We start from the raw sequence: 13,222 nt of genomic DNA, 5'->3' as shown, positions 1-13,222 counted from the left end.
TCCCGCGAGGAACCACTAAGTTTTTCAGCTGCTTCAGCATCTTTTCACATTAGGACAGAGAAGGTTGAAACTGCATTTTCTTGGGATTCTTATGCTGGAGAGAATAAATCATGTTGCTTTGCCAAACAAAAACAACAACAAAATCAGCCATCACTTAAAAAGCAGGGCCCGGCTAAAGAAAAAGCCCATCAGGTGCTACCAGGCAGATAGTAGGGCTTTAGAGAAGGAGGCACTCTTTCCTGCCTCTGCCCACCCTGGAGCACAAAGACATGCAGGGCCGGGGCGGGTGCTGTCTTCAACCAAGAGCTGGACCACAAAGGATGTTGGGGCTGCAGGGGCTGTGCAGACAGTGTGCCAGATACCAGGGCTAGCCCCGTAAGAAGAGTGGGCCATCCGAGGTCTCAGGCCTGGACGACAGTACAACCATTAGCTCCTGGAGCTCCGGTCTCCCCAGCCAAGTAAGGAATGTAGTGGGGATTCGAAGATGCATGTCGGTACCAGGCATCCACCTGGCCGACCCGTCGCCATGAGGCAGGAGTCCAGCCAGTGCACGAATGATGGAGAGAAGCTAGGCAATCGGGAAGAGGCCGGCAAGGATTGGGAAGGTGACCTGGACTCCACCCACAGGTAGAGGCTGGAGGGGGTGCTCTGTGGACCTGAGAGGGGGAGGCAAAGACTGCTGTTGCATCTGAGGAGGGACACTGAAGCCAAGCCCCCCAGGCTGACGCGTTAGAGGCTCTTTGTTCACCCATCATTCACTCACTCACTCATTCATTCGGTAGTGTATTGAGCATCCACCAAATGTCGTGCCTTGCACTGCGGGCACACCGGGAGATAAAGCTGTTCCCTGATTCCCCAGGGTTTACATAGACAGTGGGAGAACCAGAAAGGTAAACCAGACGGTAGCTTCACACACTGGCGTGAAGCAGGTGTCAGTCGCCCCACTTTACAGATGATGAAACGGGGGTGCGGAGCAATCGGATCGCTCGCTCAGTGCCTCAGCCCTGCAGTGCCGGGGTGCGGATTTGAGCCCAGGTCTGTTCTGACTGCAGGAACCGTGCTCTTTGGAAGAATTCCAAGGCCATGAACATGGACCACACACAGCCAGAAACACGCTCCTGAAGAATCGTTCTACCCAAAGACACAGAGAGAAGGATGCTAGAGATTACAGCATAAGACAGGAGAAGAATTAAAATAGTGCTTTTAATATAATTTTCAGCAATCATACAGTATGTACTTTACATCACGTATCTCTAAACTGCTCATCTAGAAAATAGAAGCTGCAAAAATACAGAATAACACACTCGAAATCTATTGAGTGTGTGCTCTCCCCCTCCCTTCTGTGAAACAGGGTGACTTTTGTCCCCTCCTGCTGACATCCAGCCTTGGCGCATTTGGGCAGAGATGCGGGAGAGGCCTGGCTCAGAGGAGCCTTCTGGAGAGGGGTTTCTAAAGCGAGTCAACAGGTCGTCTCCCCAGGCGCCCGAGGGCTGGGCACGAGGGGGCTGCACACTGGGTCACTACTCCCCTTCAGTGGCCCAGGAAGGTGCCTACGCCGAGGGGTCGGGGGGCCTCCTGATCATGGCCACCTCAAAGGGCCAGGCTCTGGCTGGGTGATTCCCTGGGGACCCTCGGGTTCTTGGGCAGAGGTCTGCGGGTGCTGATGGGCCGTTGTTGGCAGGAGGATGAGGGCCAGGCCCTCAGCTTCTCACAAAGGAATCTTCTGAAGGTGAATGTGACTCGGGACAGGTTTTCTCAGTCTCAATGTCTTGGTATTCTGTGCCTAAAGGGGAAGGAGGGAAGAAGAGCCAAGAGGAAAAAAGAGAGATCGGTCTTTTCTGGTTTCTGCTTTTTTTTAGGCTGATAAAATAGCCCTATGGCTTTGCAGTGGAATGGACAAGAACAGGAAGTCATGCCAACAGAATGCTGGGTTTTGCTTTGTATAACCCCAAGGACACAGATTTCCAGCCCAGAGACCTTTTTGAAGGCCGTGTCTCCCTGAGAAGCATATTGAGGTATCTGTGCAACACTCACAGGGATAAGATGTGCCCTGGTCACTGGCTTATCCTTATCTTGTAAAAATCACCAGTGATGGGCCTTTTGTTCTGAGAGTCTGTGTGTCACTGCAGTCTCTACTGAGAGGCAGCCGAGTGCCAGAGAAAACCGCTGGTGTCCCAGCATCAGGCGCTCTCCCTCCAGCCCTGCGGGTCTGTGTGGTGGCTATTCCACCACAGGCGCCCACTGTGTGCCGAGGGGAACCACCTCCTCATTGGGGCAAGGCTTTACGCCCATGCCACACTTCCTAGACAGACACTGTGGCTGTTTAAAAGGCAGAAGGAACCCAGCTTGCCCTGGGACGACTGACAGGCCATGTAGGTCTCGGGGGGGTGGCCAGGGAGGCCCTGCTCATTTACGGGTCCTTTAGAATGACCTGGCGGTGCTCAAGACTGTGTGAGTGCCACCACTTTCCTCGCCCTTCCAGAACCTCACAAGCTCAGGTTCTTTTGGTCTCGGGGTCCTGCCCCAAGTCTCAGGGGCAGGCATGGGGGCGGCTGGGGCAGAAGCGAGGGGGCGCGGCTTGGCTCGTGTGCACAGAATGAATGAGGCAGAGGATTCTCTGTTGTTAGGAGGAGGGAGGAGTCATTTTAAATGTCTCTGATGTTGTTTCTAAAGCACAAAAAGGTTTTATTTTAGATTCCTGTGCCTGTAGGCACAATTGGCTGAGGATGTTTACTTGCCTCTGGGTTCATTTCTCTATGAAACTATGGACTTCCCCGCAGCTTTTCTCGATAGTAGGTGCGCTGTTGGCCTCGTCGAAGCTCCTAAGAAGGCAGCTCTGTGTCCCCACTGTGGTGGCCAGTGACAGAGCAGAAAGAGCAAGGGTTCAGGAGTCGAGCAGAACTGGCACTGGCTCTCAGAGACTTTCTAACTAGCTACGTGACCTTCTTGGGAAGCTTGGGTCTCCTGAGCCTTGGTTTTCTGATCTGTCAAGTGGGAAAACAAACATACCTACCTTGCAGGGCCCGTGTGAGGAAGCTGCTTCCCTGTGGCACCTGGCACCTGGGTAGCAGGCTCTGCATGAACTTGAGTTCCCAGCCCCTTCTCTCCAGGCTTAGAGCTCACTTTGTGGGGGGGTTTCTCTTGTAATGGAACTTGCTACACTGCATGCTTGCAATTCCTTTTATGACCTTAGCTTCTGAAATCAAATGGTGTTGACAAATACATCTTCATGAGAGCTATCTTCCATTAAGTTTGCATGAATTTAAGAGAAACATAATTTCAGGGGATTTAATGGGATGGTAAAAATTTCAACCTACGGAGTATTAAACCTCCAGAGAATTTACCGTGTTGTTCCATTTGCTCATAGTAGAACATGATCGCTTTGGCATAAATTCTGAACATTTTCTCCATAAGGTAATCACCAACTACTGATTGCTAGCCCGAACCATTAATGCAAAAATGGAAATGTCTAGAAGCTGTGTATAAAAGCCTAGCAGCTGATAAGAGAGACACTCCACCAGGGCCCAGCGTCAGGGTGTCTGAAGGCCCTGGACCAGGGCTGAGCCCCTGAGGTTCACGCTGTGAACCCGATTCCAGGAAGGAGCAGGTTCGGGGGCCTCCGCACTGGAGCTGAGCAGCGGCACGGAGGGAGTGCCCTGCATCCTGACACTTTGGAGGTGCGTTTCAGAGTGCGTCGGGGCAGAGAGGCCTCCGTCCCCTCCTCTCACCCGTCTGCTTCCAGCAGCACGCCCCGGGCAGGTAAGACGCTGGGCTCTGTGGTCGAGAGCAGGCGCAGCACAGGGAGAAAGGCCATCCCCGAACACAGCTGTTGCGGGCTCCCAGCTGTCACAGTGGGGGCCTGGGAGAGCATGTGGGGAGTGGGTACCCATGGCACCAAGGACGTGGGCTTTGGGCTCATCGAGCTGGTTTGAATCCTCACTCTGCCTTGTGACCTTGAGCCAACTGTGGAAGCTTTCCAAGCCTCCCATTCCTCTCACAGCTGAAGGCTGCAACAGTTCCTGACTCATGGAGCTACTGAGATGAAATGAGTTAATACAGGTAATAAGCTGATTTCTAGTAAGTGCTTGAAAAATGTTAGCTATTATTAGTTTTTATTAGTATTGACCAGTTACTCCGCCTGGCATGTGTTAGTCTTACTGCACCGCATTCCGTGCCGGCGGGAAGAAGGGAGGGGTGTGAAATACTCCTCAGTGTCTGTGTGCACCCCTCTCTGCTTTCCCCATCTTCCCTTCCATGCCTGTTCCCATCACTGCAGGGGCGGTCAGTCGGACAAGAACAGGCCACTTACCTGCTTCTTGGAACATGGGGCATCTCAACTAGACTCCTGGAGCAGTCAGGAATGTCCAGGTCGATGGTCACCTAGCTAAAGGGCACTCCCAGCACATGACCTCGGCCGCCAGAACCCCCAGCCTCAGCCTGTGCTCGGCACAGAGACCAGCCCTCCGAGGTCCGAGGCCCAGGCCGTCCCTCGTTTGCACTGTGCCTAAGGCCACTGTTGTGCCGTTACAACAGCGTGGCTGTCAAAGCCCTTCTCTGTGAACTCGCTCCCGCAGCCCCACAAAGGGGCAGACTCCCAGGGCGCTTTCCTTGTGCTTCCTCGACCACCCCTCTCTCTGGGCCTCCATGAGCCTCCTGGTCTCGAGCCAGCACATACCACTGTCATGAATCAGCCCTTCTTGCACCCAGATGGACACACAGACGGGCCCTGTATGTTGTTATTCTGTTGCTTTTGTGCGCAGGTCTGTTCAGCGCATTGAACTGTGACATCCTAGAGGACAGGACTGTGGTTCTATTTTTCTTTACCTCTGTATCTGGTCCGGGGCCTGGCATGTAGCCAGCCTTTCATACAGGAGGGAGCACGCACATGCAGAGAACACATGACGCCACTCACACAGTGCTCCCCCAGGGACACTATCCCTGCACGGGTGCTCTCTGAGGGGTGCGTTCCGTCTCCACGGGGTCAGATTTCTGAGGGACAGGAGGATCTTGGCTTTCCTGAATTTCTGGATTAGGCGTTTTCACTTGTCTGCTGTGTGGGGAGCTGTGTGCAGGCCATGCTGGGCAGCGGGCACCTGCACGGAAGAATCTCCTATGCCTGTTCCCGCGGACAGGCCGTCTCGCCGGTGGCGGGGGCCCTGGGACCAGAGGCTGCACTCGGATGCGGCTGCGCTAAGAGAGGACCTTGTCCTCTGCTGCTCAGAACTCAGGACTCTACGGAGAAGGGAGGGGTGAGTAGGATGAACAAGGAGGGAAGGACATGGTCAATATTTGTGTCCCTAGGAAAACTAGTTTTCCAGGGAGAATTTAATGTCAGCAGCCCCTCACTCAGGAAACATGGCACCCCTAGGTATTTGGCCTTTGCTCTAACGCAAACCTAACTGAGATCGTGGCTGAGGGTCTGGTGTGCTTTTGGTGCAAGCAGCAGCTGCTCTTGTTGCAGCAAAACTGGGCTTGCTTGGTTTGCATCCTGCATCTAGACCAAACACACGGACGACGGTGGAACACCACCGTTCCACTGCCCTGGAACAGGGGCCGGTCCTGTCCTCTGCCCTCGAGTTCCTCGTCAGCTGCTCTGCCCCTTCCGGTTGGCCTGTGCTGCCGAGCACAGCGGGGAGAGCTCTCGGGACAGAAACCACACTTTCAGAACCTGAGCCCGGAAACCAGCCTTGCGGCCTCACCGAGAGCCAAAGACGGCCCTGCTCTGGGGTGGGGTGGGCGACCCAGTGTGTCTGTGGGAAGTCTGGCTGTGCCCAGGGAAGGGGAAGCTCCAGGGCACTGCTGGAGACATGGAGGTGGAATTGGGGGTTCTCGTGTAGGGAACGCCACCTTAAAAAGCACCTCTGGAGGAAACTGCCACCCTGTGAGGGCTGAGAAAGAAAACACATTCCTTCCTTCCTGCTTGGAAGGCAGCGGGAAGTCTGCTCAAGGATCCCTTAGCAGCTCTTGGTTCTCCCTCACTACTCTGTCTGTTCAGCACCACTACAGTCTCCTTAGGGAGCCGGGAAAGGCCTCTCCTGCACCTTCACTAGCTGCAAGGGGAGCCCGCATGCTGTGGCCTTCTGGTGGGTGGCAGGGTCCCCAGGGTGCCCAGGAGCTTTGCGGCTTTCCTACTAAGGCCAGCAGCAGGGAGCAAGGCTGCCTGTCTTCCCCGACAAGTGTGCGGCCTGGGCTGAAGGAAGACAGCAAACCATGTCCTCCTGAGAGCGAGCTACTCTTACAAAACACACTTCCTTTGTATGCAGGAATCACACTTGTGAGAAAACATCTGGGCCCACAGGCGTTACACAAATCTGTCAAAAGTTGCATCAGAGAGAGACTTTTCCATGCATCCCTGGGCGGGTTCAGCTAAGATGCTGGAGCCCACTCCCCTTCTAGTGGGCTCTGTCCCTCGGGGCTGGTTTTTGGTGAGTGTGACGGACAACATCTCTTACTCAAGGACACCTTCTTACTCAACCCAAGGGGCTGGGTCTGGCATCATGTGTACTGTAGTTCTTTGTAGCACAAAAGAAAATTTGAAACTACACTAAGTTTTCCACTCTGTAGTATATGAGAGAAAGGAACATTTTAAAGGTGACATCACACACTTCAGAGCCTTCTCACCACAGGGGCTTTAAATTTCTGTCCAGGTGTTGGTAATACTGGGCCCAGCGTTGTTCTTTGTCGTCCTAACAGCCATTCAATCCAAACTCTTTGGGGGAAAAGATGCAAGTAGTTTTCAGGACTTTTTTTTTAAATAGTAAGTAGCTCTATGAAACACTAGGTCACAGGGCTTGTGTGTGTGAGTTTGGAGAGCTGTGCAGTGGCAGTTGGTGGTGTGTTGTCCACACAGAACGCACACACAACCTATGCCGACTGACAGCACGTGCAGTTCACGAGTGAGCTGGAGAGCAGTCCAACTCAGTAACGCACAGACCAGCGTGCTGTTCTCCGTGAAAGGCGCAGACGCGAACTGCAGGGGGGGCCACTGGCCTGGGGCCCCACACCGCGGCGCCAGCTTTGTCCTTCCCTGGGGTGCGGTCTGGATTTGGGCGCTGTCGCTTGAAGCACCCCTTTTACAGTGCTTGTTAAACATCTGGCACCCACCTTTCTTGCTTTTGCAGTGACTGCAACTGTGCACCTGAGGCAGAGAAGCAAACCACCTAGGAGGTCCTTCCCAGGGTCATGGGCAGTCTGGCCAAGGTCAATGAGGAAGCGGGTCTGTGTGTGTGAGCATGCTCTTGCATAGGTCCTGCCCCTTCTGGAACAGCCTTGGAAGGCCAAGACTGTTGGCCACCAGCTGTGTGTCCTATCATGCTCACCCCAGACAGTGACAAAGGTTTGCTCTCTGAGGTTCCTTCACTTTCAACACACAGGCAAACGTGTCTCTCAGTTCAAGATTAACCCTGAAGGCCTCATGGACTTTGTCCACATTCCAGGTGCTGTGGCTTCCCAGAGCCCGTGGGCTTGTCTACTCACAACCGCACACGCTACAGGCTGGCACTACGGAGCCTTCGTTTCCCTCCCCGTGCTGCAGAAAAAGCCCACGGAACATGGTGTGTGAGTCCAAAAGGGCCTGCGACCGTGTCCCTGGGTCCTGAGGAGCAGAGCCGGGAGGCAAATGTGTCATTCCTCACGTGCCCTTCCCTTTGTCTCAAATGTCCACTCTTTTTCAAGTATTTTTTCCCTATTTGTAACACATTGTATATATCCTTGTCGCAGAATATCCGAATGAAGATTAAAAAACTACAATAGATTAATTTCATCCCTTGAATCACATTATATTTTGGTGCATTAAAAAAGGAAGAAAGTAAAAGCAACCAGTATAGTAAATTCGGCCTAGAGAACTGTGTTAGTGACTGAAGGGGTAACAGATTTCAGAAGTAGTTAAAAATAGCATGAGAGGGTTATACATGGAACAGTTGGAAATTCATATGCACTGAATTATTTTTTAAAAAATGGCAAAAATGTTTGGCAAATGTAAGCACATGAGTTTTGGGACTGCGCTGGGTGTCACCGGCTCTGAGTGAAGTCTGTCATAGCCAGGTGAGGCCCGCTGCTTCCTGAGGTCACTCTGCGGGGCTGGGGTGCCCACCCTGGGAGGTGCTTCGGGGGAAGGTGAGGTGCTGGCCCCCCGATGCCCGGCTCCCCCTCAGTCTCGAACATGGAAATGGAGCTGGTGAGAGTCGCCTGTTACGGCCTGCAGCGCGGGTCACCGCTGGCGTCGCTGAGAAGTCTGAGCCCTGACCCACGTGCGGCTGGGTGGGCCGCTGGCAGGACGGCCCGTATTGCGGATGTCCCAGAGGAGCGGGCTGCACTCCTGTGACCGGGTGCCGCCCACCCCCACGAGAGGGGCTGTCACAGGGTGTGTCACTAGTGCTCATCCTGGCAATGTTGTCAACGTGTTTTAGTAGACTTTCTTTAAAAATGTTTTGTATGCTGTGTGTATATGCAGGAATGTCTGTCCTCCAAGCTGGCCGCCACTGTGCCCTGAATTTGGCAGTGCCTGTTGCTCACAGCCGTCAGCATCCTGAAACACCATTCGGTGGCGTCAGAGAGCAGGCCACCCGTCAGACACACGGTCCCACGCTCTCAGGTGAGTCCTGTCTGGCTCTGATTTGGAGACAAAGGTGGTGGCAGCGGTGTGCATGTGTGTGTACTGAGTTGTTTTTTGGAAACCTTTTTTCTTTTTGTAGGAAAAATGACCCTTTGATCACTATACAGAATCCAGCCCTCCTCAAGTCACTATAAAACAGACTCCATGTTTTCACACCACTCATGGTCTTCCAGGTTATAGATAAACTTTGTCCTATGTGTCTGGTTTGTGGGCACAGGGTCCCTCCCCGGATTGTCTAAGGTCAGAGTAGAGGCAAAGAACTCACTGGTGTTCAGCCCGCCCTCGTGGGTTTTGATGTATCGTTTATAGTTTTTCCGCAGGCACTGCCACGTGGTGGTGTAGAGGATGAAGGCGAAGGACTTGAGGGCGATGGCGATGCTGACGTACAGGTAGCGGTAGGCCACGTTGTCGTAGAGGGCGCAGGCGCCCCGCTCCCCGCAGAACGTGCTCCAGAACAGGCAGGTGGAGTCGATGCCGGCCCCGAAGATTAGCGGAGGGGGGATGAATCCTGTCGGAAGGAAAGGACCACTTGGTGTCCAGCTCTGGTGGCGGTTTGCCGTCCAGGTGGACAGTGTCACAGGTGGCTGTGCCGTGACATGCTGGTGGTGCAAGGACCCTGTTGGGACACAAACCCCTGAGTCCGAGTCCTGCCCTCTACCACTGCACCAACCTGGGCAGGCCGCTCAAGCCCTCTGCACCTTGGTTTACCTCAGCAGCAGCACCAGGCCTTCGCAGACTGCGGGAGAGGGATGGCACGGATGTGAGAGAAGCACTTGGGACACTGCCTGGAGCACCGTAAGCTGAATGTGAAGCATAGGATAATGCTTACTGTCCATCATCATCGTCATCCACTGACAACAGGGACAAAGAGGCGGGTCTCCCTGCAGGGGGATGGTTTCGAGTGGGGCTGCTAGAGTCACGTGCGTCTTTCAGGGGGAGGGGCTGGAACAGAGACTAGCCCCTGAATGTGAGTACGTGGCGCCTGCGGCTGTGGTCTCTGTGGGCAGAGTTCAGGAGAGAAGCCCAGCACGCACACGTACTGACAACTTCTTGGCCTCAGAATTTTACCACTGCGTGGAAGGGTTCCCTTCTGAGCTAGGGACGTGTGAATTGGTACAGCACTTCTGGCAGCCTGGTCAGACCGTTTCTGTTCTGAGGAGGTTCCGTGGCTGGCTGTGCGGGGAGAGGCCTGCCCACCAGCCTCGCACTGTTCTGTGGACTAGTCTGGGTTCTTTTTCTGTCTGCCTGCAGCTCTTGTTGACCACTGTATCTAAACTCATCTCTTGCTGTGTGTCTTAGGTACAGAAGTTGCAAGATATTACTGCAGAAAACAAACAACTGATTTCTGGGTGCAGACCTAGAAATAAGGAAAAATCTTAAAGCAACATTCAGTGGTCTTAACATTATCAGCATCTTACATACGCTTCATAATTTTCAGGAATGCCTTGCAGTGTTTTTCATTTTGTTGCATGAGAATTATTGTGAATGCTAACTAGTTTTAATTTCCATGCATCTTTTTAGGCGGTGTCAGGATTTCTACAGCAGCTCTGCACTTGCGTCTGACCCAGGCCAGCGTGCAGGAGGGCGCTGGAGAGCGGGGCTGCGCTCACTCACCTGTATGAGGTCTGGGAAACGCTGAACACCTGAAATGCTAAGTAAAGGTGTATTCGTGGAATGACTGTTTCACAGAATGTTTTCATCTTTTTCATATATAAGGGCCTTCTACTTGCTACCAGGTATCACACATTCATCTATGCCCATCAACCTGGAGCAGGTGGAAACCCTGACTGCAGTTTACAGACTGAATCCAGTTTCCCTGCTTCTATGTAGGATTCCTCAGGTCCCTGTACTTCAACATCATAGAACAAAAAGACAAACTCCAAAAGCAGGAGATACCACTGATACCCGCTCCCCTGCTCATTAGCATCCAAAGAATTATTGAGGACAGAGATGCTGCTTACCCAACAGACGGAGGAGGAGAAAGAGGACTCCCAGGGCGTAAGACTTGAGCTCAGGGCTGACTGTCCTGCATGCAAAGAAACAGGAAAAGATTCTTACTGTTGCCCTTCCATTCACACACCCAGGGTCCCTCACTGCTGTAGATCAGGGGTTCTTTCCTCCCGCTCGCCCTGCCTCAAGTCTCAAAAATGTCGATACCTGTCGTGACAAGGTAAGTATTCAATTACTGGGGCTCCTTTTCTCATTCCAAGGACAGAATGTCAATCTCGCCCATACAGTCTTCATTGAAAGAAAGACACCTCGTTTTTGCCAGGACAGGGACACATCCTAGGTGAACAAGTCCCACCCACGTGGGAAACTGTAAGGGAAGGCCATCCCCTTCTGCCGCACAGACAGGCCAGCACTGCCAACACCTCTGCCGACTCACCGGACCAGCACAATGGGACACCCCGGATGGGCCACCAGCAGTAAGACCCACCATATGCAGTCCCAGTTCCTCACGCCAGAGAGGTGCCTTCACAAGGCCCCAGTTCCTTTTTGAATGGACCCTGTCTTTCTGGCTTTAGTTCACCCAGAACAGGCCCTTAAAACGCTCTCCTCACACGTGTTCTCACAAATGATCCTCAGATCAAGCTGTGCAGAAATGGGGGTTCAGGCCTGTTACTCAAAGTTCCAGGTAAGGCCAGAGACCGAGCCTGAGCCCCACAACTCACTGGATGAGGGATCTGGCGAATACTGGGAATCAGCCTCTGGGCCTCCATCACCCCACCTGCCGAAGGGGAACGCTGGCAAAGCTGTAAGCGCAGGACCAGCAGCCTGGCACTGGCACCTGAAAGGCTTGGCAGGGGGCCGGCCTACACCCCTGCCTGAGGACGCTCTGAGCGCTCTGGCTGGCAGGTGCGCTCCCACCTGGGGCAGCAGCGGCCCCCCTGCTTGAGGACGAGGCAAGATGCAGCCACGGCAAACCCGCATCTGAGATCTGACGCATTGTCTCCACATAGACGTGACAGGGAATCACCCACCAGATACAAAAGTTCACTTCAGAAACACTTGGCACATTCTTAGGAATTTTCATTATTGCATTCAATGGTTGCGTGCAATGGTGGTAACTATAATGTGATTCTAGTCCAATTCAGGTGGTTCTGTTTTCATGCTTCACATTGTTATAAAAGTCCATCTGCACTGAGTTTTCCTTATGGAGATGTATTTCTTAATGTAAGAGGCAAAAGGTAGGGTTGCTGCATAAAAAACCTGAACATTTCTATGACTTTCGATTCACAATGCCATGTGGCTTTTTTCAAAGGAACAACAGGCGCTTCGATGCCACCAGCTACGTGTTGTTCTGCCACAGCCAGGCAAACGCTGGGTGTGAATTGTTCAAATATACTTTTCACATTAAGGGTGCAGGGGCAATTTGCTACACACCCTGACCGCTTCTGCACAGTCACAAGGCTTTGCCAATGACCTTCCAGACAACATTCAGTGTTGTTGGAACAACAACACTGAATCCTATCAATGCACTGAATCCTCCTATCAATGCTCCTCCCGGGGAATTCGGACAAGCATCAGGAACTGTGCTACTCAGGGAGCAGAGGAGGCGCCGGCTGCAGCAGCTAGTGACACCCACAGGCTCACAGATCCCCTCTGAGCACTTCGTTCCTACCTCAGTTCCAGCCCTTGGGGTTGAGTCAGTTTGCTCAGGCAACTGCTCCCCAAGGAGGCTCTGTGTCTGGTGAACGTTCAGGTTTAGAGCAACGCTGGGGGCGGGGCATCCTGTTTCCAGGCTCCTCACACCCCTGCAGAGGTGCTAATGGCGCTGCAGTATTCCTCACTAACTCACATTTGGGGTGCCTCACCTGGATCCAGCATAGGTCCTGAGACAGGGAGCTGCAGAGTCACCCACGCTCACCTCCACGAGCCACTCGGCACAGCCTCACACCCTCAAGAACCCCTCCCATCTCTGCAGCGTCTGCACACGCGTGGTCCGGGCAGGGCCCACGCCACAGGCAAAACTAGTGACGTCACCCCCAGGCCCAGACTAAAAAACATGCCTCAGAAACACATGCCCACTCAGTGGCCAGGGCAGGGGCTGGCCATGGGGACTTGGCCAGTCCAGTACCATCTTCATCAACTCCAACCATGCCTCTGCAGAAACCAACACAGGCCCCCATTTCCCCCAAATCACCTGTGGAACCCACTCCTTGGACGACACGAACGTGAACTTTTCTCCCTTGGGCCCTGCTTTCTACTGATGGGGGAAGGCCCCTCTCTAAAGGAACGGTTCCTGTTGGCCCAGGGAAGCTGGTGCCCAAGACTCCAGTGGCACCTGAGGTTCTGACCACCAGGACTCCTGCCAATGCTCGTGGGGGTTTGGGAGGAGGGACCGTGAGGCTGGGGCTCAGGCCCCTGGGGACCTTCTACACTTACCTGATAAGGATGATGACTGAGGGTGTCTGTGCCATCGCCCCGATCATGCTGCAGGCACACATCACGCACAGGAAGGTGAGGAAGGCCTCTTGGCACCCGGGACTGGGGCATTTTCCGGGAACCACGGTCGCATTCTCGGGCGGGCCGGTGGTGAGGCACGCACAGCCGGTGAGATTCTGAAAAGCAGCAGCCAGCCCTTTCACTGGGGGTATCTCCGGCGCC

At 53.6% G+C, this 13,222-nt stretch overlaps 1 protein-coding gene across 2 annotated transcripts in view; it reads right to left on the bottom strand.

Moving 5' to 3' along the window:
• Window positions 1–1,183: 1,183 nt before the first annotated feature.
• SLCO3A1 (solute carrier organic anion transporter family member 3A1) overlaps window positions 1,184–13,222 on the bottom strand; it is a 208,663-nt gene continuing 196,624 nt past the window's right edge. The window contains exons 8-11 of one of the 2 annotated variants that reach the window (XM_037053685.1): window positions 13,001–13,176; window positions 10,576–10,640; window positions 8,880–9,122; window positions 1,184–1,783 (exon numbers count right to left, since the gene is read on the bottom strand). In XM_037053685.1, the coding sequence (XP_036909580.1) occupies window positions 1,701–1,783; window positions 8,880–9,122; window positions 10,576–10,640; window positions 13,001–13,176 (567 nt within the window). In that variant the 3' untranslated portion in view covers window positions 1,184–1,700. Of the gene's footprint in view, window positions 1,784–7,753; window positions 9,123–10,575; window positions 10,641–13,000; window positions 13,177–13,222 lie in introns of those variants that run through there. The other variant, XM_037053684.1, reaches the window with a different exon arrangement.

This window comes from Sturnira hondurensis, unplaced genomic scaffold (genome assembly GCF_014824575.4).
Source record: "Sturnira hondurensis isolate 20B ecotype Veracruz unplaced genomic scaffold, ASM1482457v3 Scaffold0007865, whole genome shotgun sequence".
Lineage (NCBI taxonomy): Eukaryota > Metazoa > Chordata > Mammalia > Chiroptera > Phyllostomidae > Sturnira > Sturnira hondurensis.
The sequence above is the reverse complement of the archived record's forward strand: the minus strand, read 5'-3'. Positions and strand labels throughout refer to the sequence as shown.